The sequence below is a fragment of the Sus scrofa genome, chromosome 13, assembly GCF_054392235.1.
Source record: "Sus scrofa isolate SSC_HxYL_T2T_F1_AM1 chromosome 13, Sscrofa_HxYL_maternal_Yorkshire_Landrace_v2.0, whole genome shotgun sequence".
Classification (NCBI taxonomy): domain Eukaryota; kingdom Metazoa; phylum Chordata; class Mammalia; order Artiodactyla; family Suidae; genus Sus; species Sus scrofa.
Window position 1 is genome coordinate 121,105,020 of NC_139395.1, and position 27,472 is coordinate 121,132,491.

At 37.5% G+C, this 27,472-nt stretch overlaps 1 protein-coding gene across 9 annotated transcripts in view; it reads right to left on the reverse strand.

Annotated features, from left to right (window-relative positions):
- WDR49 (WD repeat domain 49) overlaps nucleotides 1-27,472 on the reverse strand; it is a 149,383-nt gene that overhangs the window by 49,942 nt on the left and 71,969 nt on the right. For 8 of the 9 annotated variants that reach the window (XR_014824265.1, XM_021069761.2, XM_084990231.1 and 5 more), the window contains 3 exons: nucleotides 11,626-11,790; nucleotides 7,974-8,089; nucleotides 76-206 (listed from right to left, as the gene is read on the reverse strand). Coding sequence is in view for 7 of the 9 variants with exons in the window: in XM_021069761.2 (XP_020925420.2) it covers nucleotides 76-206; nucleotides 7,974-8,089; nucleotides 11,626-11,790 (412 nt within the window). In the remaining 2 variants the exon portion in view is untranslated. Of the gene's footprint in view, nucleotides 1-47; nucleotides 207-7,973; nucleotides 8,090-11,625; nucleotides 11,791-27,472 lie in introns of all 9 variants that reach the window. The other variant, XR_014824263.1, reaches the window with a different exon arrangement.

Below are 27,472 nucleotides of genomic sequence, written 5' to 3' on the forward strand. Positions count from 1 at the left end.
GCTTTTTCAAAGTGAATGAGGCAAAAAATAACAACAATGTTCATCACCGATTGTCAAGTGATGGGTTCAAGTAACCTGTAACAAGAGTTTGTGGAGGTAAAAATGCAGCACATAAGATATCGTCACGGTGCTGTACTCCTCCCTTCCATTCTTCAGGGTGGATGAAAAATTGATTGAAGTTCTGAGGTCGGAACACAGTAATAGCCCTAGTAAAAAGGGATAGAGCATTTAGCTGTGGATCTAAAAGCAATATAGATATTGAGTAACCATTGTGCATTGTAATTTGAGAAGTCTAAAAGACTAAAAGACAAAGCTGCCTACAATTTCATTCCCACTTGTCATCCATATGGCTGAATCCCCACACTGAACTTCCTTTTGGATTTTCTCTTGAATTTTCTGGTAAATTATGAATACTTACTATAAGATGGTTAATCTTCCTTTCACAATCTTTAACACCAAATACATATGCATTTATAAGATGAATTATCCATCACTAAGACCTGAAAGCAAAATTTCTCCATATGGGTAACATGGAACCCATGTTTTGTGACAGTAATAAGAGAAAAGGGAAGAGTCTGTGAACAAATAATATCTGATAGTTTAAACAAAATAATTTAAGGTTTTTTTTTTTAATCAGAGCATCTAAGACATTTAAGATGTTCACATCCCCTATGGCATTTCCCAGACTTCTTTGCCCAGAGTCCTTTCTCATGCAGCATCTTAAAGAACTACTAGTTGTGGAATACATTTGGAAAATGCCACTTCAAAGGAATGGGACATAGGACAGGTATGCTTTGAACAGAAATAGTAGTTTTTAAAAAGTCAGTATCCTGGGGCACTGCTAGTAAATTTGAGGACAGACCAGGAAGAATAGAAAATGAAATGTCTGCTGCCTGGTGGGGAAGGGAGGAGCCTAAAAATTAAATTATGGGGTATTACTTTGTGGGGGCTTCCCATTTCCCCTTGATTTCAACTCTGGCTTCCAGCCTCTGGTAAGCTTCTGCCTCCTTCTGGAGCCACCTGCATTTCAAAGGAGTGTCTGTAAGCCCAGGCTTGGTGTCTTCACCCACATCCTCTCTTCACTTTTCCAAAGCCTTGCTTCTATTCTGCCCACTCGAAAAGTCTCCCAGTTGCCCTGCAGTGTAACACCTCATCCTCTGATGGAGGTCTCCCAATGCACCTTGCTTCTCTTCTCAGCTCTCTGACCTTCCATTCCTCCTGCTCGACTTTCCCTCCCTTCTTTCTCTTACTCCCTTTAAAATGGACATTACTTACTGTCATTCCTCCACTTCCTTCTCACGGAAGGGCTTGTTCAGGGATTTTGGAGACCACCATACTTCCCCATCTCACTTCTATACAAATGGCTCTTCAATCTATTTTCATTCATAACTTTTTCCAGCATTGAGTAGTTCCCACTAGACAGCTGACCATTCCATTATGGATCTCATCAGCAACATATCAAAAATCCAAATTTTCTGTCTTCCCTCCACAGCAGAACCCCCCAAATTCCTGACTTTGGTTAAGAGACCAGAAAGCCAGCCCACTGCATATCTTTCTCTTCCCCAGTCAAATAAAATACTCAGATTCTGGAGTTCGCATCATGGCTCAGTGGTTAAGGAATCCGACAAGGTTTCGGGTTTGATCCCTGGCCTCACTCAGTGGGTTAAGGATCAGGCATTGCCATGAGCTGTGGTGTAAGTCGCAGATGCAGCTCAGATCCCGCGTTGCTATGGCTGTGGCTGTGGCCGGCAGCTACAGCTCTGATTAGACCCCTAGCCTGGGAACCTCCATATGCTGCAGGTGCAGCCCTAGAAAAGACAAAAAGACAGAAGAAAAAAAAAAAAAAACCTCAAATTCTGCCTCCCTGACATATTACCTATTCATTCCTTCATTTTTATTTTAAATAACCAATAGCAGCTTCCCAGCTCAGCTCAGTACTTCCTACCTCATGGCTGTACCAGCCTCTTAACCAATTTCACTGTCTATATGCTAACCCATCTCTGGCACATTCTTCATCCCACTACTAGATTAATCATTCTATTTGGGAGCACTTAATAAGTATTCATTCTACAAACATTTCCTGTTTTCTCCATGGAAATCCCCATTCATGCTGATGCAGGGGTCAGAGCCATGAGCATAACATGACTAAAATGCAAAGTGAAACGTGCTAAGTGCCAAGAAAGTACTGATCAATGGCCATGGAGGTCCAGGGTAGAATCACAGAAGGCTGAGTGGAGGGGTCATATGTGAGCTGCACCACAAGTGAGGGGCAAGATTTGGAAGAGGAAGTCACTCTAGGTGGAGTGGGGAAACATCATGATCAAAGTTAAGTCTCATACCCTGTTAAAAAAAAATTCTTATTTTTTTCTATCTCCTACATGACAAAATTCAAATGTGTAGGCCTGTTACTGAAGACCCAGTAATATTTGGGTCCTATCAACTTTTTTTAGAATTTTCCCCTGTATTCTTCTTTCCTTACTTTTCAAAGCAAAAAGCTCCTGCTCTTTGGAGCTGTTAGTGGGATTCAGGGGCTGTTTCTGAAGCGCATGTCCAAGGTCAAGCCCAGCAGTCCTCTAACTGTTCTCCACGCAGTCTTCGCACTTCCAGCTGCTTTGCTGTTGTGCGTGATGAGCTCTTCCATCTCCCCATGGATTTCCTTTCACACACAGACCCACATCTACCATTCCGAACACCCATTCACTAAGGTCTGCCTTGTTCTGTAAGCTTCTTAATAACTAGAGTTGAAAGAAATACTTCTTTCTTCTGACCTCTTACACCGTTTACTTTTACTTACAACATACAAATAATATTATAGAGTCACTGCTCCTCTGCTGGATTGTAAGCTCTCAGAAACCAGGAGTCTTGTCTTTTTCTATAACCCTACAAAGCAAGCATAGTGACCTACACATAGTGAGTATTCAATACATATTAATGATTGAAAAATTAATATGACTGAAAAATTAATGACTGAAAAATTCTCTGCTCAAATGTTACCTCCTAGAGTAAGCCTTTCCTGACCACCCAGGTAAACACTCTCCCTTGAGTCTTTCATCTCTCACCTACATCATTTTTCTTTATTACATTACCATTATGTGATATCATTGTCTATATTTGTCTCTTTCTTTTCTCCCTCTCCTACCATAAATAAGCTTTAGGAGAGCAAAGATTTGTTTTTTCCCCAAACAAATATTGTTGAGTCAAGGTGTGAATTATTCTATTTTTAATCAATAACAATGTTATTTTCATAATATTAATATAAGGCTTAGCAAAGTGAGTAAGGTAATCTGAAGTTCTGAAACTGCAGTTAATCTCATAATATCTTTATATGTAAACATTTTAAATTTTATCTTTACCTATTGGTAAGTTTAGTGGAAGATACTACCTTTTGGGAATGGAGAGCGTGAGGGTAGGAGTGAGAGGGAAGAGGTCAATCCATACCTCTTCTATTATCGTTCAGCCAAAATTCAATGTCACATGTCTTCTTTGCCAAGATACTCATACTAGCTAGATATATTTAGGAAGTACCACCCAAAGGCACAAAATGCTTTTCAGAAGATGTTGTAAAAAGTAGCCCTTCTGATATTTGACCCTGTGTGTCAAAATGGTGAGAAACTAATTAGCTGCCACCTTTCCCTTAAAACCTAACCTGAAACTTTCATTTGAAATGACAGTTATCCTTAAAATAACTTCAGAAGCCACACTGTATTTCTTACTTTGTACATTTCCAAGATAACTTTTTTTTAAGTTTGTACTTTTGCCAAGAGTAAAATTGAAGTGCAGAATGAGCCAATTTTTAGGCCATTTTAGGAGTCACAGATTTGTTCTTTCTGACATTGAAGGAGTTTACCCTTTCCATTCCACACCTCACATTTGAAAACCAATGAGAACTGCTACCAAGTCACTCTGTCATCTTGTGATTATGTCCTATCTCTAATTCAGAATTTAGAGATGATGACTAATTCTGTGAAAACAAAATTAGTTCACCTGTCAAGTGTAAAACAGAAAAATTTTAATGTTTTTAAAAACCTCTTTTAGGATGAATGAGCCGGGAAAATAACTTTTACCGAAATTTATCACATAAAAATTGTCATGGGAGAACAAAAGAACACAGTCAACCATTTGTTCCCTCAGAGGTTAACTGTTCATGTGTTGCTAGTCCAATTATCATAAGAACCTATCTATGTTCGATCCACTGTTTTTTCAGCTTAAAGGGAGTATCTCAAAGGTAGAGAATGAGTTCAGTATAAATCAGTTCATTTTTATGCTTTTTCCTAAAATCTGTAGAGTCCAATTTTGGACACTGAAAACATCACAAAATTAGTTTTGAGGGTTATTTGTGAATTTCAGACATACTCGCCCCCTCCTAGCCTCCAAGATTATTCAGAGTAAGTCACAGCTTTGGAAATGTTCATTCTGATTTTTATCCTAATAATAGAAATTGCTTGAGTCATGTGTAAGATTATATGTAGGTTCCTTAGTGAGGCAATTATTAAGAATTTAGTATCTTGTGATAGATAAGTTTTATTGTTAAAGAGCTTCAAATCTCTAATCTCATTTCCCTTAAAAATACTTTTAGAAATAAAATTATATCAACAGCTATTTATTGAGTGTCTACTTTTTAAATAGCTCTGTGAAGAGTGCTACTGTTAATCACATTTTCAGAATTATTTGAAATTATATGAAAGATTCTCTTTTTCGTATTTGGGCAAGTCTAGATATTTTACAGAGATAAAATCTTCATAAACAGAGGCTTCTCCTTTAACCAAACAAACTAAAAAAAAATGGGGAAAATGAAGAACTTGAGTTTATAGGGAGCTATAAATATAGAATCATAGAATTTTGGGGCATAAGATTAAGATAAAATCTTATACTATTATGATTATTTATTTGCTTTTACCAGAACTATACATAGTACATGACTACTTTAAATTCAAGTATAATTGATCCTCTATTCATTTAGTTTTACCAACATAAATATGACCATGTATTTAACAAGATTTTTTAATCATTTTTATTAGAGTATGATATGGTTTGATTGGGAACATTCTGACAGCAAGTTGTTATTTGAGTTTAGAACGTACATAAGAATGGGTTAGTATGAAACTAAGACTTGGTCCAGGCCAGAGGGAGCTTCAGGTTTTTTTTTGGTAGACACTTCAAAAGGCATTAAACAAGGAAGTGACATAGATAGACTGCATTGTAGAAAGAAATGTGGAAATCATTGAAATGAACAAAATCTCTTCAAGAGGTAAAAGGGAGGTATTACTAGAGGACAGAACAAATAAGAAGGCTGTGACATTCATGTATGCAGAAATGATCTGAATTACACAGCTGAATAGTAAAGGGACTATATTCGAAAAAAACATTTAGAATATAAAATAGATAAGACTTAGTGACTCCTTGGTTGTGAAGTTGAGTGAGAAGGGAACAGCATGGTGGATGACCAGAATGCCTGGCTGTTAACTAAAGCTCTGAATCTAAGAATAAGCATGTTTAGGGAAAGGGAGTGAATAATACATTCAGTTTAAAATATGTTGAATTTGGGATTGCAGTCAGACAAATCCATCAAGTAAATGGATAAGTGAGTTTAGAGAGATAAGAGCTGAAGATAGGGATTTGATATATCTATAAAATGTTGCCTACCTTCCAAGATGAAGTTAAGGACTAAATTGAATAATGTATGTAAAATGTGTAATGCTACAAAGTACTATAAATAAAGTAAATCGGATGGCATATTTAGGTACCTAACTCAATACCTGTAGTTTCTATTCTATCTTGGACAGAATTATCAAAATAATTTCTTTATTTAAATAGAATCTAAATGTAAAGTTAGGATGTAATGGCAGGCCCTAGTGGCCTAAGTAAAATAAAATAAAATAAAATAAACTTACAGTATAACTTAACAGCCTCCTCTGGGTTTGAAAGAAAGCTTAATAAGCTGACTGTCAGTCTTACAATTATTTCTTCTCAAATCACTAAACTATTAAGGAATTGGCTTAATGGACCATCCTTCCTAAGTTATAACCAAAAAAAAAAAGATCTGTTCTTCTGCCTCTTTAGTTAAAAGAATTAAAAAAACGACCCTGCAAAGATCCTACAAAATCTATCCTAACATAAGACCTCCTACTTAGAAAACATGATTTTAAATTCATCAATATGAAAGTAAAACAATATAATTGGGAATGTATTGATTCAACTTTCTTTTTTTTTTTTTATTGTCTTTTTTCTTTTTAGGTCCGCACCTAAGGCATATGGCGGTTCCCAGGCTAAGGGGTCCAATTGGAGCTGTAGCCTCTGGCCTACACCACAGCCACAGCAACTCGGGATCCAAGCCTCGTCTGCAACCTACATCACAGTTCACTCGCAAGGGTGGATACCCAACCCACTGAGGAAGGCCAAGGATGGAACCCACGTTCTCATGGATGCTATTCGGGTTTGTTAACTGCTGAGCCACGACAGGAACTCCATCAACTTTCAATTCCAACTAAGGGATCCAAGTCCTGACAACTTCACAGAAGATGGAAAAGATGGAGGAAAATGAGAGGAGTGATAAGAATCCTCTCATTTCAATGTTCCCAAAATTTCCTCCCCAAGATTATAGAAAGTGATTACCCATTAATATAGGCAGAACATCGAGGTTCCTCTAAACCACTTTTGAATGACTCCGCACACCTAAGCTTTCAAAATTTATCCCTGTAAGCAATAAAAAAACCTCACATTTGATACTAATTTCTAACCAGAGGTGTCTCACCAATATGATTAATAAAATGATATTGCCAAGGTTTTGACTAATAGCGATTAATTTTTTAAAGTTCTTTTTCATTCTGTTCAAATTTAAAGCAGATCATCTGGTGCTACACATCTACCCTGCAATGATGTTAGAGAACTTCACTTATTCATTGCCATCGCCTAATTACAGAGATCACTAGGCCCTGGTCTGTTGAAGAGGTTGTGAGTCACTGATGGATCATGATTGCTCCCAGGAATATGAAGAAGCTTTGTCTTTCAAAGGTGAGGATGACTAAATTAGTTTTTAATAGCAAGTAGAATAATCTGAACTATATCCTTCTTTCCTTATAGTCTAACTCTGTCTGAAAACTAGGTTGTGCATGACACTATATATTCTTCTCTGTATGTGCCTATTTGCATTAGGAAAAAAAAAAAAAAAGTCTTTCCTAGGATTGATTTAAAAATCCCCAAATAAATACTCCTAGTTTTCCAGATATAAAATCTGATTTAATCCTAGCTTTAAACCCTTAAGGTTATAATTCTATAGTGAATAATTTTGGACAAAGCACCTCTTAGAGCAGTATTTTGTGAACTGTTGAATTTATGGACAATATATTTTTGAAACACAGCACACTTTAATTTTCCTAGTGCTTATACAATGCCACAGAAAAGGCTCTGTTTATGATCCCTTAGTTCTCCCAAGAAAAAAAGAAAGAACAGTAATTTTCCTTGTAATGAAATGGAAAAATTGCTGCTTAAGAAGAGTAAGTGGGCTGTGAAAGGCCCTTCTCTGCCCTGATATGAAAGAGGAGCTAACAGATTTCAGCCGGCTGTTCCCCTCTTGTGCTGCAATTTAAACTAAGTAACAATAGAAGAAAGAATGAGTTCCTTCTACAGTTGAAGGAATGTAATTTCTACATTAAGAATTTATTGACTATAAAATTTAGTAAACGTCTGGAGTTAATACCCACTTCCTGGGTATTACATGTCTATCTGGAATGGTTAAAGACAAAGAGAGATTCCAAAGTCCAGAGAAAGCACTGTAATCCTTCTGAAAGCCACTCAAACTACATGATCTTAAAATTTTTATTCACTAAGCATTCAGTCAATTCCAAACACACACCTAGGTCGCCAGCAAGTTAAAGATTCAGAATCAGTCAAGACTTCTATGTTCTTTCTTCTTTTAGATTTTGATTTAAATAAAACTTTCTCCTTTTACCTTCCTATGGCTTTGCATATCATACCTGTCCCAGCCTGTAACCAGTATTATCTTCTTCAGAACCAGAATATGTGAAATATCCACAGCTCCCTCTTGCCCAACATTTAGTGTGTGGTGACAAAGGCCATTGAAGTCCCAGACCTTTAACAGAAAAATTAAAATTGCCATTGAGACAGAAAAGAAATTTCTCCTTAATGAGTAAAGTAACAGAGTATAATAGGATTATTTAAAATTTTTCATTTACATTCTGGACTAGGGTCGATTCACTTCAGAAATATAATAATTAAAGAAATTCCTCTCACTACCTAAATTTAGCTGTTATATTTATTAATCTATTTGTAACCTTACCAATTTACATAATTGATTCAAAGCCTATACATAAGTGCATGGTTTTTAAGGTGGAGACAGTACAAAATCATGAAGAGCCACATTTTGGAGTCTGTCAAAATCCTGGTTCTTTCTAAAATTTGGTTTTCTCATTTATGACACAGGACTTTTACTTCTCATGGATGCTTGAAATTTTAAACATCTAATACAGAATCTCAAATACTGTCCAGGAGTTCCCTGGTGGCCTACAAGTTAAGAACACAGGGATGTCACTGCTGTGGCTGGCCCAGGAATTTCCACATGCTGTGGCTGTGTCAAAAAAAAAAAAAAAAAAAAAAAAAAAAAAAAAGAAACAAAGAAATAAAGAAAGAAATGAAACACAGTCATCATTTAATAGGTTTCCTCTCTTCTGCCAATATTCATCTGTTGACAGTGGGTGCCATATCCAATCCCGCAAAGACACAAGCTATTCTAGTTTACCTCCTTGGGCAGCAGGTGAGGATGGAGATATGATTGGTGGGTGTACTTTAAGAGAGAAGGTCATTAAGTCATTTTGAACTAAGTTAAAACTAAGCTCTGCTATGAAACATTAGTGACATCATAAAGAGCATTGCCGCAATCAATCAAAATTAAAATGCATATGCCCTATGCCTTAAAAATTCAACTTCTAGAATCATCACACAGAGACACTCATGTGTGAGCAATATATTTTGAAGGATATTCTGGAAGCAGTGTTTATAAAAGCTAGAGATTTGGGAGTTCCCATTATGACTCAGCAGAAACGAATCTAACTAGTATCCATGAGGACGTAGGTTCCATCCCTGGCCTCGCTCAGTGGTTTAAGGATCCAGCATTGCCACGAGCTGTGGTGTAGTTAGCAGATGTGGCTGGGATCTGGCATTGCTATGGCTGTGGTGTAGACCAGCAGCTACAGCTCCAATTTAACCCCTAGCCTAGGAACTTCCACATGCTGTGGACATGCCCGCCCCCAAAAAAAAAGCCTAAAAAATAAAAAATAGAGATTTGAATCAACCTAATTACTTATTAACAAGGAACTGAACGTCAGAATATGGAATATCTACACAGTAGCACATAATATAGCTGTTAAGAAGAATGAGTCATTGCCGAGTGTCTAAGCTCTGCCCAAAGTCGACCAGCTATGGAACCTTAAACATGCTGCTTTATCTCCTTGGGCTTCAGTTTCCTCATCTGATATAATAATAGTACCAACCATACTGGCGTGTGTGTATGTGTGTGTGTCTGTGTAAAGTGCTTAAGACATGCCTAGTTCATAGTAACCATGAAATAAAATTTAACTAACATTATTATTGTTGCTATTTGCATTCATATGAATCAATGTCCAATATAGGAAAATGCAAAATACACAACAGCATGAATGGTTAACTGCCACTGAGAAAAAAATTGTCCTCACAGTCTAGAAAGGTGTACAAGAAACTAGCACTACAAGGGAAGATCTGGGCAGGATGAGAAAGAAACTCTCTTTTCACTGTATCTCTTCGATGTTTAAAATTTTATTGTATGCATACATTAATTATTCAAACCTTAATTAATTTAAAAACAGACACTTCAAAACCATGATAAATAGGACAATACATTTAAATCTTTGCATAGGTACTAGTTTTTCGAGTCTAAATTATAAATGAGATTGGAAAATATCATTCATTTTTGTTTCTTTATAGAGTATGGCCAGTGCAGCGAAAACCTGATTTATGCATCCTACACAGAAGTTGCCAAGCTTCAGAATTCTGTTGTGCTATTTCGATAAAGATAAATGTACCTTCAAAATCTGTGGTTGTAATACTAAATTCATATTAAGTTCTAAGTTGTCAAGGCTTGAGCTGAGACACTGAGGGGTGCACAGGCTCTTTGCCCATATAACATGATTTACCTTTAAACGAGGCTCTTACCAAGCCCACCAAAAATAATACCCACAAAAAATGTATTGTAAAGATCTAACTCTCCCCAGAACTATGAAATCCCTTAGGTGGGACCATTTTAGCCACCATCTATAAGTCTGCCCTTTGCTGGACTCTATGACTAGCTACTTCCCAAGAGAGGGATAAAAATAATCTAATCCACTCCCTTCACTTTTCAGTTCAGCCTTGTATTTGATTGGTAAGTGGGGTACTCACTTGCTCTTTTGCCTAAGCAACTGTCTAACACTCTAGTTCCAATTATTTCTGTTTTATTCCACCTTAACTACTGGGGTTGGGATTATCTCACTACCTTCACACATTTTATCAGTTCTTCTGTGAACTGGATTACTTTACTTCAACTCATGTTTCCAGTCCATAACTCATGCCATTAACCTTCCAAGAGGGCAAGTTCTGCTGATTTCCAGAGATTCTCACTGCAACATGCCTCACACTGACAATTGCTAGCCCCCTGAATACTTGCTCCCAACTTCCATGATGTCTTACCTACATATCCACTTTCCACTACCTCCCCTGCAGCCTACCTGAAAGCATCATGCACCCTATCTTGGAAGTAACTCTAGTCAACAGCCTTCTGACCCTGGTTATGACAGAAATTTGAGACCCATTCAAAGTTTATTTGGGAAACTGCCTTCTGTTGCCTCAAACTGTCACAAGTCATCTCCAATCCAACACTCTCGGGACTCTCAGAGGCTAGGGGAGCAGAGAAGAGTCACTGGTGGGCATGATTTCAGATTTTAAGTATCTAGTTTTGCATAAAAATTTGGTCATTTTTGCAAAGTTAAACAGCACTTTCCTCCCAGAAGAAATTAATAATTAGTACAAAATAAGAAAACTGGAAGCATAAAAATAGTGTTAGTTTAGGATGGACACTAAATAAGATTACAACTGTCCTTTCTACTCTCCCTCTTCCCTATCTCACGTCATAGAAAATGCAAATTATGAAATAGGTAGATTTTAAAATATTCATTTTTGGAAAAGTCTGCATCTATGCCATTTTACAAGTTTACTTAATTGCCCTGATTTCTCTTTTTATAAACCAGGAAGAAAAAAAGAAAACTGAAGAGCATGAAGATTATTCAGATCTCTTATTCCCCAAAGTGGTCCTCTCTCCAGAACACTGGAAAAGGCTTTCTGAAACAAGTAAGCCAAACTGTGTTTTGATTCTAAATAATTTATTCTGAAAAAAAATCATTTATTCATTTCTCCACAGAGGTTTATTTTCCTAACAGCTTTGTTATTAGATGGTTTGGGTTAGTTAGCTCTTCTTATCTTTTCTCATCTCTCTTCTTGCAAGGCCAAAAATACCAGCACAAATATAGCCAAAGCTGTGTCTCCTCACACAATATTCTAGCCTTCTCATATCTGGATAGGAAAGCGTCACTGTGTTCGCACCTTTACCGTCCCATCTGTGCTGCCAGTCAAAAGCCGTGTCTCATTTGCATCAAGGGCCATCGTGCAGATTTCTGCGTTGCCATGGCAACTTGTAAACTGTTTGATTTTCTGCCCGGTGTCTATCATCCAGAAGGAAACAGTCGACCCCGCATCAGAGCTGATTACCTATGAGAAAATAACATTTTAGAGAAATTAAATATAGTCCAAGCATCCACCAATTTTATTTCAATAAAAATATCCAGCCTGTGCCTCTCCCCTGCTGAGATTGCCCCAACAGTTAGAGACATTTTTTAATGTATTTGCTTTCTTTTTGTTAAGCCGATAACATTTCAATTTCCAGGCCAGAACTGAGGTAATGAAGTCACGATTCTCTTTATCAGAAAAGATAGGAATCTTCTTGCACTGTTCAGCTTAGTGTCTAGAGGCCATCCTGAAATCGAATCCTACTGAAAATAAACTTATAAATCTTTCACATTTAGATGAGAAAGCTGATTTTTATCAGTCATGATGCTATTTACTAGATGAAAATAAACATTTTATTATATATCAGCATCCATTTAGCATTCAGAAAGAAAAGCACTACCAGCCATGATGGGAAAAAGTTCATTTCAGCAAACTGCTAGAGCTATTGTATCTGATGCCATTAGTCCCTTTGGTCCTTTTTCCCCCAAGGTCCTGTTTATACTTTTACAGCTAAACACAAATACTGAGGGGTCACTAAAAACAAAGAACACAGGAAGGCTAAATATAAATCTGCATATACATTCCAAGAGAAAGGCAACAAAAAATGCATGAAAGGATAGAATTATATACAATAGTTCCATGGTAAGAAATTGAATAGTGGCAAGTAGACTAATTTCAGCTCTAGGTATTTAGGCACCCTTTAAAAGATTTATTGGTTAAAACTACCACGCCAATATAACTTTAGAACCCCCCAAATGAAAGAAAAGAACAAAAAATATAAAAATATGTAGATAGGAAGTTGCCTGAAGCAATATCTAGATTTTAAGAAAACATAAAGCATATATTTATCTGTTTAGGTACTGATTACTGATGTATAAATATAAGTTTGGAAATTGCATTGTGGCTCAGTGGTAATGAACTGAAGTAGTATCCATAAGGACATGTGTTCAATCCCTGGATCTAGCATTGCCATGAGTTGTGGCATATGCCAGCAGCTGCAGCTCTGATTCATCCCCTAGCCTGGGAACTTCCACATGTCATAAGCATGGCCCTAAAAAGACCAAAAAAAAAAAAAAGAATATAATTTAAATATATATACATATATATTTATTAAGAATATCTTAAGGTTGAGTGTCACATTTTTGTAAATAAGTGGGTTAAAGTTTATGAACTGTATGTTCAGAAGGCCTGGATAGCTGGCTGTCATTTCATTCATTCATTCATTCATTCACTCACTCTATGGGCACTCACAGACATCCACCGGGAACCAGCTGCATGAGGGCATCGGCATTTCACTGACAAATCCTCCCTCTCAAGGGCTATGGTCTAGGCTTAGACACTAGAATCACTTTAAAAACCACAACTGTATACCAGACCAGAGACTCAGACTTAACTGAAAGAAGCAGTAGTATTTTTTAAAGAGTTCCCCAGATTATTTAAGTATGCAGCTTGGATCAAGTACTACTGGGCTAGAGAGAGAAACAAACAAGAAAGAGATAAATGCCTAACAATCCTACAAGTTTAGAGGTATCACCCCATGAGTGATCTGGGGGCACGGAGAGTAAACCCCCAAATCCATTCACTGGAGCAGGGGATGAAGATAAACAGTGAGGAGGATCAACCAGGGATTGAAGATAGGAACATGTATTTATTGAGTGCCAGGCCCTTTATACTCGCTATCTCATCTGATCTTAAGTATAAAAACTCGGTAAAATTATCTTATCACTCTCATTCTACCAATGACGAAATTAAGATTCTAATCAGCTAAGTGCCATTCCCAAGCTTATACAACAAGGTTTGAAACCTAAGCCTTCTCTTACAGATACATCCTAAGGCCTTCCTCTATTTCAGCATCATACCCCAAATAATTAAGAGTGATTTGAAGGAGCTCCTATTGTGGCTCAGTGGGTTACGAAACCGACTAGAATCCACAGGGATGCAGGTTCCATCCCTGGCATTGTTCAGTGGTTTAAGGATCTGGCATTGCCACGAGCTGTGGTGTAGGCTGGCAGCTGCTGCTCCAGTTCGACCCCTAGCCGAGGAACCTGCATTATTTTGCAAATGTGCCCTAAAAACAAAACAAAACAAAACAAAAAGGGGGATTCGACAAGAGAACTTGGAGGCTATTCCAAGCATGAGAAACAGCAGTAAGTGTCGTAGAGCCAGTACAGGAGTACAGATGATACAATAAATGGTGGAATATCAAGTGAGGAAGCAAGCTGGCAATAGAAGGTGGGGTTGTTTGTTTTTGTTTGTTTTACTGGGAAAGGGTTCATAGCTTTCATTGGTGATCAGTGCCATGGATGAGACAAAATTAAGAAGAATCTCTTTGTTCTTAATAAGGAGGAAAGTGATAGAGCATTTTTTGTTGGTGGTGGTGGATTTGTGAAGGTAGCAGTGTGGAAAATAGACAGAATGTGGGAAGACCATTTATTGAAGACCTGCTGCAATAGTCCAGGTAGAGATGCTCACCTAAAACAATAGTTCTGGAGATAAAGAGGAAGGATTGACTAAAAGGGCCACAGTTCAGCAATACATATGCCTCTGCAAAGAACTGATCATGAACACAGGAGCTCTCACAGCCCTTTTTCCCCCCTGATCTTACAACTCTTAGACAAAGTCTTAAATGATGTAAAACTGTACTATGTTACATGTTTTCTCCCAGAGAAATCAAAAGTAGCTTCAATGTTTAATTACCGTTATTAAACTACAGTGTAGTTTCTAGGACAGGTGTCCTGGATCTCTAGAAAATGTGACCTAGCACTTTAATTATCATTTCATGTAACTGACTGTGTTTCTGTTTGCTTTGGCTTGTGCATTAGGCATGGTGATTAAACAGTGGGTCTAGGCTGTGATGCCTGAGTTTGAATATGGAACTGTGTCTGACCTGGGACTCACTACTTAACCTCTCTAAGCTTCAGTTTCTTCACCTATAAACCAGAGAGAACAATAGTAACTACCTCAAACCACGTCTAAGGGTTTAAGTAAGAACATATTTATAAAATACTTAGCATAGTTCATGGCATACAATAAATAAGTCATAAAAGTTAGCTAGTGTTACTATTCAAGCTTCATCATCTGACCTCTTATTGGGTCTCATATCATTTTTCATATTGAAATCAATTTAAGAAAAACATTTAGGAGTTCCCTTCGTGGCTCAGCAGTTAACGAACCTGACTAGGTTCCATGAGGATGTGGGTTCGATCCCTAGCCTTGCTCAGTGGGTTAAGGATCTGGGCTGTGGTGTAGCTTGTAAACATGGCTTAGATCCTGCATTGCTGTGGCTGTGGTGTAGGCTATAGCTCTGATTAGATCCCCTAGCCTGGGAATTTCCATATGCTGCAGGTGTGGCCCTAAAAAACAAAAACAAAACGAAACAAAAAAAAACATTTAGTGTCTTGCTTTCTTCCAACTATGAGAGTGAACACAGACAGATTTTAGAAGCCAGGTTTTTTAGATGTACATTGAAATTTAAAATTATATCACACTTCAGATTTTCTCACTTAATTGCATAAGAATCTGGATTATATTTGTTAAAGACAAAGTCATGAAAACATAATATTCTAAGCACGAGTGAAAACGCTGACAGTGGTCTTTGAAGAAAAGGTTAGAGGATTTTATGACTGCTGTTCAAAAAGCATTTACTGGAGTTCCCATCGTGGCGCAGCAGAAATGAATCTGACAAGGAACCATGAGGTTGCATGTTTGATCCCTGGCCTCGCTTAGTGGGTTAAGGATCTGGTGTTGCTGTGAGCTGTGGCGTGGGTTGCAGATGGCTCAGATCCTACATTGCTGTGGCTGTGGCCAGCAGCTGTAGCTCCAATTCAAACCCTAGCCTGGGATGGATTCTCCATGCGCTGTGTGTACGGCCCTGAAAAGCAAATAAAAAAAAAAATGCATTTACTATGTATCTATCATATACTAGGAGTTTCAGTACTGAAAGATGGGTATTCAGTGATAGAAAAAAAAAAAGAAAAATAAAATAAACCATGCTCCAAGAAAGACTTGCTTACTTGTTCAAGACTGGAGCCAGTCACATTACAAAGCATCTCATCATCCACTCACCACTTTTATCTAATGTAGACATTCAACCAGGAATTAGTAACATTTGCTTTTTGCTGCCTTACACTCTCCCTTCTCTGACTTACCTGGCTGAGCCCACAACATACTATTCATCACTTTTCAGCACCTTTCTCTGCTCATTTCACAAATTCTCATGAAATCTGAATCAATAATGACAACAGTGTACAGCCAGTCAGGTTTCATTTTATGGCAATCTGCCTGAAGGCACAGTCTTCGGGAAAACAATGTGTTGAAATACAAGGACTGACTCTGTCCCAAACACACACCAGGTATTAACCAGAATCTACTCTAACTATGACAATATCAGAATATAAGAGTAACAAGGCAGATGAAATGACATTCAAAGTCTAGTGAGAGAAGAGGGCATTTAGCATCACTTGGCAGATGAAGTGGTTTGACTACAGTGAGGACTGTATTTTTAGCAAGCTGTTTTTATCGGTGATGAAGCCCAGGAATAAGTATTGGCATCATATTTATAGGCCACATTTTGATGATACCAAATCCCTTTAAGGTTTCAGTTTACTCCTGACTGCTTCTTATCTGATGAGACCTCAACAGTGGCGGACAAGTCTCTAGCATCTGCAGAGCAGAAATGGCACGGCTTTAATAAGCTACACTGTAGCGCAAATGGACCTCATGAGCAAATTGTTCTGATGGAGGCACACTCTGCCTTATGTACCTGAGTTAATAACTGTTTAGGAATATATGGGTCTTTTTGTCTCTCTCATCTGAAGCTGTCACAGCCAATCAGACAATTCTAAGAGATGTGAGGCTCTATCCACGACACGTCCCCGAATTTTCTTCTTGCTACTCCAACAACAATAATCACTTCTGTTCTCCTTTATATGCATCTCAAGTCCTAGGTCTAAGCAAAAAGAATCAAAAATTACAGCCGTGTATTTTACTGGCTACCAAGGGATCAGGACATTTGATTTAACTGCTGTTTACAATTTGATTTTTTTAAGTCCGTGCTGTCTACAGTCCCATCACATAAAGCAGGTTACCTCCTTTATTCCTATTTTGCATCAAATCTCTAGAAGTTATGTCCTGGTAAGTAAAGAGGTAAGGAGAATGGCAATAGCTCAGAGGACTAGTGCAAACACCTCAAATATTTTAAGGTGTATAAATCTTATTTAGCAGACATCACCTCTTCACAGGTTAATTTATAATCTGATCTTTCAAATTCATTCTTTAAGTTTATTGAACACCTACAATACGCAAGGTACAGAATCTAGGCACTGGGGATACAACAGTGAAAAATTCCTGCCCTTATGTTTAGTGGAGGAAGCAGGGGAGGGATGCAATGAACAGAGGGGAAAAAAAGCACACACACACACTGGATGGTTAGTGGTGCTAAGTGTTATGGAGAAGAATATAACTGAGAAGGAGGCAGAGATCATCAGGTGTGGGTGCAGAGATGGGGGGCTCTGGAAAAGCTTCCATGAGGAATTATTTGAAGAAATATACAACTGTGGTGATGGAAGGAGCCATGCAAATACCTGGGTGAAGAAGTCCCAAGCAAAGAAAACAGCAATGCAAAGGCCCTGAGACAGAGGGTCCTTGGTATGTTCAAGGACTAGCAAGGAGATCAGCAAGGCTTAGGCACCGTGAATGAGGGGAGAGGCCACAGGCATTTGACACACTCCCCGACTCACCAAGCACCCACAGGAATAGGGATATAAAGTCAGAAAAGTATCACTTCTGCTTTTTCTGCTAATATTTATTTAGTTTTTACCCCGCTTTGTTCTACGTATCTTTATACACAGTACTCTTTTGTCCTCCATAGAAAATCTACATTGGAGGTATTATAATTCTTATTTTATAGATAAAGAAACTATTGCTTAGAAAAATTAAACTATTTGGAGTTCCCATCGTGGCACAGCAGAGGCGAATCCAACTAGGAACCATTAGGTTGTGGGTTGGATCCCTGGCTTTGCTCAGTGGGTTAAGGATCAGGCATTGCTGTAGGCTGTGGTGTAGGTCACAGATGCGGCTCAGATCTGGCGTTGCTGTGGCTCTGGCATAGACCAGCGGCAACAGCTCCGATTTGACCCCTAGCCTAGGAACCTCCATATGCCGCAGGTGTGGCCCAAAAAAAAAAAAAAAAAAAAAAAAAAAAGGGCAAAAGACAGAAAAATTAAACTATTTGCTCAACGTAAAGCATTGGGAACTCTGACTCTAAAACCTCGTTACCTCTCTCATTCTTAAAAAAACAGCTAAGAAAAAAACTACTTTAAAAGATAGTCGAGACTGCAGTGGACTTGCAGGTCCTGGTGCTCATGCTTGGAAGTTGTGGCTCCATCCTAGGAATGAGTGAAAAGCTAGTAAAACTGAAATATCAACAGCTCTTCTTAGATCAGTATGAGAAATGAGGTCACAGGTCACCCCAAATTGGAGCAACGACAAGCCAATAGAAAACATCACAACCTACCAGAGCAGAACCTCATGAACTGAGAACTCCACAGGAAACAGAACCAAAAGAGGGAAACCAGAACTGTAACTGATGGATTGCTGGAGGCTCAATGTGGACACGTCTGAGAATTAAATATTCTGGGGAGCTGGTCATAGGGGAGCCCCCACCAATTTATGAGTTCACTTTGAGGTCCAGATTCTCCCTGTAAATATTACAGAAAAATCCCCACGTGCTCTGGCAGGGTTGGAGGGTAGAGAATATCTTCAAAAAATGTCAGACGACTCTGACATTTCTGTTCTTCTTAACAAGGTCTGCACTCAGGAGAAACTGTTTAACCAGAGCCTAATTGACCTGGGGAAGGGAAATAACAAACTCTGTGTGGTTCCAGCCTTCCCATTTCACCTAGAGTTGGAAAACAACTGAGAAGCAAATGTGAAGTTCACAGTCCAGAGGCGCAGATTCACTAGAAGATGAGACCTAATCACAGGGCTAGAGAATGTTTCCCCTCCCCCACACCTGGCCACCACATCTCTAAAGGCCTATTTACAGCAGTCTCTTTTACCAGCACAGCACGTCCACTATCAAGGAAAAATTACAAAACATGCTAAAAGGCAAAAAACTCAGTTTTAAGAAACAAAGCAAGCATCAGACACAGACATGGCAGGGATGTCAGAATGATCGGATCTGGAATTTAAAACAACTATGATTAGGAGTTACCGTCGTGGCTCAGTGGTTAACAAATCCGGCCAGTAACCATGAGGTTGTGGGTTCAATCCCTAGCCTTGCTCAGTGGGTTAAGGATCCAGCATTGCGGTGAGCTGCGGTGTAGGTTGCAGACTCAGCTCGGATCCCATGTTGCTGTGGCTCTGGCGCAGGCAGGCAGCAACAGCTCCAATTAGACCCCTAGCCTGGGAACTTCCATATGCCACAGGAGTGGCCCTAGAAATGACAAAAAGACCAAAAAAAAAAAAAAAAAAAAAAAAAAACTATGATTAGTATGCTTAGGGCTCTAAAGGGTAAAATAGCTTGTAAGAACAGATGGGTAGCATAAACAGAAAGACAGAAATCCTTAGAAAGAACCAAAAAGAAATGCTAGAGATCAAAAATACTGTAACAAAAATGAAACATGCTTTTGATGAGCTTATTTAGAGACTGGATATGGCTCAGGAAATCATCTCCGAGTTCGAGGATAAATTAGTAGAAACCTCAGATATTAAAAAGCAAAGAATTCATTGAGTAATAAAAAATATATTTAAAAAACGCAAAGAGAACAGAAAAAAAAATACAATATCCAAGAACAGTGGAACAACGAAAACATGATGTAATATCCACATAGTGAGACTACCAGAAGGAAAAGAAAGAAATAGAAGAAACACTTGAAACAATAATAGCTGAGAACTTCCCCAAATTAGTGTCAAACACCAAACCACAGATCCAGGAAGCTCACATAATGCCAAGAAGGATAAATGTCAAAAAACTATGCCTGGGCATATCATATTCAAACTACGGAAAACCAAAGATAAAGAAAAGATCCTGGAAGCAGCCAGAGGAAAAATACACCTACCTTACCTAAAAAAGAATAAAGATAAGAATTACATCTGATGTCTCCTCAGAAAAAGAAACAAGTGGAGTGAAATATTTAAAGTGCTGAGGAAGTTTCCATTGTGGTTCAGCAGTAGTGAACCCAACTAGTACCCATGAGGATGTGGGTTCCATCCCTGGTCTCGCTCACTGGGTTAAGAATCCTGTGTTACTCTGGCTATGGCACAGGCCGGCAGTGGTAGCTCAATTTAACCCCTAGCCAGGGAACTCCCCTATGCTGCAGATGTGTCCCTAAAAAACAATAAATAAAAATAAAGTGATGAGAGCAAAAAACAAAACAAAACAAAAAAAACATCAATTTAGAATTCTATACCTTGTTAAAAATAACTTTAAAATAAAGAATAAATAAAGATGTTTCCACATACACAAAAAAAAAAAAATTTGAGGGAATTTTTTGCTAATAGACCTGCCTTCAAAATATAGTAAAAGAAATTCTTTAAGAAAAGATAATGAATATAGGTCAAAAACTGGATCTACAAAAAGAAAGGAAGAACACTGAATAAGGAATAAGTGAAGGTAAAATAAAATTTCATTTGTTTTAGCCTTAATTTACCTACCAGATAACAGTTTGTTCAAAACAATAGTAACAATGTATTTATTTGTATATTTAATATGTAATTATGTATATAATTAAATTATGTATTTAAGGGAAATGAATGACAGCAATAATACAAGAAACAAGAGGGAAGAATTAGATTATTTTGTGATTATAAGATACTAACACTACCTGTGAAGTAATGTAGTGTTATTTGAAAGTAGACTTGGATTAGTTTTAAATGTATATTATAAACTCCAGATCAATCTAAAGAAAAGTTTAAAATATATATAACTGATATGCTAAGAAAGGAGTGGAAACTGAATTATTCAAAATGTTCAATTAAAACCACAAAAGGCAGAAAAAAAATACACAACAAAAATAGGTACAAAGGACAAGGGCAACCAACAGAAAACAGTAACAAATGTGGTAGATATTAATCCAAATATATCATTAATCATTTAAAATGTCAATGCTTTAAATGCACAAATCAAGCCATATTGTCAGAATGGACGAAAAGTAAGATCAAGTATATGTTGTCTAGAAGAAACCCACTTTATTTTTTTAATTTTTTAAATTTTTTGTCTTTTTTCTTAGGGCCACGCCCATGGCATATGGAGGTTCCCAGGCTAGGGCTCCAATCAGAGCTGTTGCTGCTGGCCTACACCAGAGCCACAGCAACACTGGATCTTTAACCCACTGAGCAAGACCAGGGATTGAACCCACAACCTCATGGTTCCTAATTGGATTTGCTTCCATTGCGTCATGATGGGAACTCTAAAACCCACTTTAAATATAAAAACACAGAGATTAAAAATAAACAGATAAAAAAATATGCCGTGTGAACATTAAGTGAAAGAAAGCAGATATAGCTATATTAATTTCAGGAAAAGCAGACTTCAAAGAAAGTAAAGTTATTAGGAATAAAGGGTATTTCATAATGATAAAGGGGTCAATTCTCCAAGAAAACATACCAATCTTTAATGCGTATATGTCTAAAAACTGTCAAACTACAGAAGGCAAAACTTAGAACTGCAAGGAGAAATACAATAACCCACTATTACAGTAGGAGTCTTCAGCATCCCTCTATCAGAAATGGACTGAGCCATTCCAGGCAGAAAATCAGTAATGATATAGTCAATCTCAACAATAGCATCAATCAACTGGATGTAACTGACATCTGTGGACTGCTTCACCCCACAACAGCAAAATACAGATTTTTTTCAAGTTCTCATGGAAAATTCACCAAGATAAACCACATTTGGGATCATAAAAACCCCTTAACAAATTTAAAAGAATAGAAATCATACAATGTCTGGCCTCGGACCACAATGAAATTAAACTAGAAATCAATAACAGAAAGATAACTGGTAAAACCCCAAATACTTGGATACTTAACAACATATTTCAAATAATGCATGGGTCAAAAAAGAAACATCAAGAGAAATTTTAAAACATTTTAATTACATAAAAATGAAAATACACCTTATTGAAATTTGGAGAATTTTTTTCTAAGCACCAAGCCAGAGAAAGCAGTGCTTAGAAGAAAATTTATGGCACTGAATGCAAATCTTAGAAGAGAAAAACATATGTAAAAATCAATCATCTAAAATTCTACCTGACAAAATTAGAAAAAGAAAAGTTAATATAATTGAAAGCAAGCAGAGGAAAAGAAAAAATAAAAATTAGAACAGAAATCAATGAAATTAAAAAACAAAAACAATAAAATCAATGAAACCCAAAGCTGGTCCTTTGAAAAAAATTTGAAAAACTGATAAAACTCTAGCTAGGCTAGGAAAAAAAAAAAAAAAGGGAGAGAAGACACAAATTGCCAGCCAAATAGAGGATATCAACAAAGACTCCCTATAATTAAAAGGATAATAGAGGAATGCTAAACAACTTCATACCCACAAATTTGATAACCTGGATATTGATATGGACAATTTTATTGAATGACATAGCCCACCCAAACTCACACAAGAAGAAATAGGCATATTTTTTAAAAATACAGAATATGTCTAAACAGTTCTAATATAAATTAAAGAAATTAAATCAAAGGTTAATAGTGTTCCAAAACAGAAGGCACCAAGCCATATGGGTTCATTGGTGAATTTTACCAAACATTTAAGGAAGAAATTATGCCAATTCTTTACAATGTCATTCAGGGAATGGAAGAAGAGGAAATACTTTCTAACTTACCCTATGAGACCAGCATTGCCCTAATACAAAAATCAGAAAAATACATTACAAGTGAAGTATAGACCTATATCTCTCATGACCATAGAGGCAAAAATACTCAACGAAATAATTGCAAATCAAATCCAACAATGCATGAAAAGAATTTGGTTGGTTCAACTTCTGAAAATTAATTAACTTAAACAGGCTTAAAGGCAAAAAAAAAAAAAAAGAGTTCCCTTCACCACTCAGCAGTTAAACCCAACTAAGATCCATGAGGATGCAGGTTAGATCCCCAGCCTTGCTCAGTGGGTTAAGGATTCAGTGTTGCCATGAGCTGTGGTGTAGGTTGCAGATGCAGCTCGGATCCAGTGTTGCTGAGGCTGTGGTGTAGGCAAATAGCTGTAGCTCTGATTGGACCTCTAGCCTGGGAACTTACATAAGCCTCAAGTGTAACCCTAAAAAGCAAACAAACAAACAATGACAACAACAAAAACAGGCTTAAAAAGAAAAAATCACGTGATTATATCAATAGATGGCAAAAAAAAAGCATTTCACAAGAATCCAACACCCAGTTATGAATAAAAACTCTCAGTAAAATAAGAATAGATGGGAACTTCCTTCACTTGATTAAAAAAAAATCTACAAAAAAATACAGCTAATATCATACTTAACAGTAAGAAACTTGAACTTTTCTTAATAATTAATATCCAAAGCAAGGATATGCCCACTCATCACTCCTTTTCAACATCATATAGAAGTTTTGCCTAATGCAATAAGACAAGTAAAATTTTTTAAAAGGCATAAGGATTAAGAAGAAAGAATGAAAAATGTCATTGTTAGCAGATGACATGATCCTGTATGTAGAAAATCAACCAAAAATTCTCCTGGAACTAAGAAGCGATTATATCAAGGTTTTGGGATACAAAGTTTATATACAAGAGTCAATCATTTTCCTATACAGCAGCAATGAACAAGCAGAATTTGAAAATAATACTACAATACCATTTACATTAGACTCCACAAAACTGGAATACATATAAATCTAACAAAATACGTATAAGAATCTATATGAGGTAAACTACAAAATTCTAATGAATGAAATCAAAGAACTACATAAATGAGAGATATTCCATGTTTAAGGACAGGAAGACTCAATATTGTCCAGATCTCAGTTCTCTCCAACTTAATCTACATGTTTCATGCAACACAAACCAACATTCCAGTAAGTCATTTTGTGGATATCAACAAACTGATTTTAAAGTTTATAGAGAAAGGCCAAAAACACAGATGAAACAACACAATATTGCAGAAGAAGAAGACTGACATTACCAGACTTTACAACTTATGATAAAGCTGAAATAATTGACATTGATATTGATAAATGAATAGACAACTAGATCAGTGGAACAGAATAGAGAGCCCAAAATTAGATCACATAAATATCATCAACTGATCTTTGACAAAGAAGTAAAGGCAATAAAAAGGAGAAAATATACCTTTTCAATGAATGGTGCCTGAACAACTGGGCAGCCACATATAAAAATATGAATTTAGACACAGACTTCACACCTTTCACAAAAACTAATTCAAAATGGATCACAGTCCTAAATGTAATATACAAAACTATAAAACTCAAAGAAGCAAACAGCAGAAAATTTAAATGGCCTTGAGTTTGATGATGACTTTTTAGATAAAACACCAAAGGTACATACTGTACGTGAAAAAAAATAAGTAAGTATTTGAAAAGATGTTCCCCATTGTATGTCATCACAAAAATACAAAGTAGGAGTTCCCATCGTGACGCAGTGGTTGGCGAATCCGACTGGTAGCCATGAGGTTGCGGGTTCGGTCCCTGCCCTTGCTCAGTGGGTTGGCGATCCGGCATTGCCATGAGCTGTGGTGTAGGTTGTGGACGCGGCTCGGGTCCCGCGTTGCTGTGGCTCTGGCATAGGCCGGTGGCTATAGCTCCGATTGGACCCCTGGCCTGGGGACCTCCGTGTGCCGTGGGAGTGGCCCAAGAAATAGCAGAAAGACAAAGAAAAAAAAAAAAAAGAAAGAAAGAAAAATACAAAGTAAAACAATAATGATACCACACATCTATTTGAATGGCCTAAATCTGGATCACTGACAACACCAAATACTGAAAAGAATGTGGAGCCGTAGGAACTAACTCTCATTCTCTGCTTGTAGGAAAGTAAGATGGTACAGCCACTTCAGAGGCAACTGACAAATTCTCCTACAAACTAAACATACTCTTACCAATATAGTCCAGCAATCATGCATGCTCTTTGATATTTACCCAAAGGTGCTGAAAACATATGTCCACGTAAAAGTCTGCACAGAGGTTTGTAGAAGTTTTACTCATAATTGCCAATATTTTGAAGCACCAAGATGTCTTTTAGCAGGTGAACAGATAACCTGTGGTTCATTCATACAATGGGATATTATTCAGTGTTCCAAAAAATCTCAGCCATCAAGCCATTAAAATACATAGAGAAAATGTAAATGACATTACTGAATAATAAAAGCCAATCAGAAAAGGCTACATACTGTATGATTCCAACTATATGACAAACTGAAAAAGAAAAACTATGTATACCGTAAAAATACCAGTTACCGGGTGTTAGGGGAGGAGGGTAGGATAAATGGATGGGCCGCAGAGGAATTTTATGATGTTATAATGGTGGACATGCTTTCATACATCTATCTAAACTCATAAAATGTATAACAGAAAAAATGACCCCTCATATAAACTGTGATTACATCTGGTGATAAGGATGTGTCAATATAGTCTCATCAATTGTAAAAAATGTACCACTCCAGCTGGGGATGTGGATAATAGAGGAGGTTCTATCTATGGGGGATGGGGGTATAGGGACCATTTCTGCGCCTTCTTCTCAATTTTACTGTAAACCCCAAAGTGCTCTTAGAAAAGAAATAGTCTTTAAAAAATAGCTGAGACTGTGATAATGAGAGAGGCTGAGGAAAGGGTCCTCCCTTACCCTGCTGATGGATTTAATGCAGCCTTTATGCAGAAAACTTGGCAATACCTTCCAGGTTACTGACATAAATACTCTCTAAATATTTCCAGTTCTAGAAATGTATCCCATAGGTATTCCCTCACTAGTGCCAAAATTTGTGTATTCAAGGTTAAAAATTACATTATTTATAATATAAGAATATTGGACTCAATCTAAAGACCCATAAGAGCTGATTAACAAAGTTTGGTACACCCATTTAATGGAAATACCATATAGCTGTAAAAAAAAAAAAAAGAAAGAGGATAGTCTTTGGATAATGAGATAAAGTGATGTGTGGGTTATATTTTTGGAGAGAAAAATCAATGTAACAAGCAGTGTTTCTGTGCATATACTACACTACCATTTGTGTAAAAAGCATTTAAAGTGATAAATATTCTTAAATATTAACAATTATGGGAGTTCCCCTCGTGGCGCAGTGGTTAACGAATCCGACTAGGAACCCTGAGGTTGCGGGTTCGATCCCTGCCCGTGCTCAGTGGGTTAACGATCCGGCGTTGCCGTGAGCTGTGGTGTAGGTTGCAGACGTGGCTCGGATCCCACGTTGCTGTGGCTCTGGCGTAGGCCGGTGGTTACAGCTCCGATTCGACCCCTAGCCTGGGAACCTCCATATGCCGCGGGAGCGGCCCAAGAAATAGCAACAACAACAACAAAAAAGACAAAAGACAAAAAAAAAAAAAAAAAAAAAAGAATTATGTATAGGAGTTCCCGCGTGGCTCAATGGTTAACGAATCCGACTAGGACCATGAGGTAGTGGGTTTGATCCCTGGCCTTGCTCAGTGGGTTAGGGATCTGGCATTGCCTTGAGCTGTAGTGTAGGCTGCAGATGTGGCTTGAAGCCCGAGTTGCTGTGGCTCTGGCATAGGCCGGCAGCTACAGCTCTGATTGGACCCCTAGCCTGGGAGCCTCCATATGCCACGGGTGTAGCCCTAGAAAAGGCAAAAAGACAAAAAAAAAAAAAAAGAAAAAAGAATTATGCACATATATGCATATACATATTTATGTATATATATATTTATATGCATACTTATATATTATAAACTAAATATATATATTTACTTGGGTATGAATGCAATAGCCTTAAAAGGGTGTCATAATAGATCTCATAAAACTGGTTGCCTCAGGGAAGAGACAAGAATAAGAGGAAATTTGTCCTTTTGAGTTTTGTAACACCAAAATGTCTTATTCCTTCCATGTAATCACATAAATAAATACTGTGTGTGTCTGTGTGTCTGTGTGTTTGTTTTGACTTACCTTAGGACTAAGGTATTTCCCATGTTTCCATCAAGTGACCAGAGCTCATAGCTCAGTATTGACATGTAATCGAGTACAGCCTTAAGCTGAGCAGTGAAAAAAAAACCATGTTAACAGAAGCCAGCAGTAAGCAGACAAACACTAAGTTTTCATTAGCGTTCATCCAGTTCTGTTCAAAAGAGAAACATTGATTTTGCCCTAAATACAAGCACTAAAGAGGCATAATGCCTTGTAAGGTGGAGATAAATTTCCCTCAAGCTTGGTCCACTTCCCTGTGCTCAGATTTTACAATTCCCAAAGGAACAACCAATAGAGTTGATTAGATTCTCAAATATCTCAATTCCCCCAAAATTGTGTGTAGAAAAGAGGACAGGAGATGCACTGTCAGTAAAAATTATACTCCAGCCCCATAGTATGAGAGTTGGTCCTCAAGGAACAACACTAATCTGGACAAAGTAAAAGAGGTCTAATCTCCAAATTTTCAAAGCCAGTGTCCCATGCTGAACCCTATCAAGGAGCTCAGGAGCCCTGCTGGAGGCAGCCAGGCAGCCAGGCAGCCAC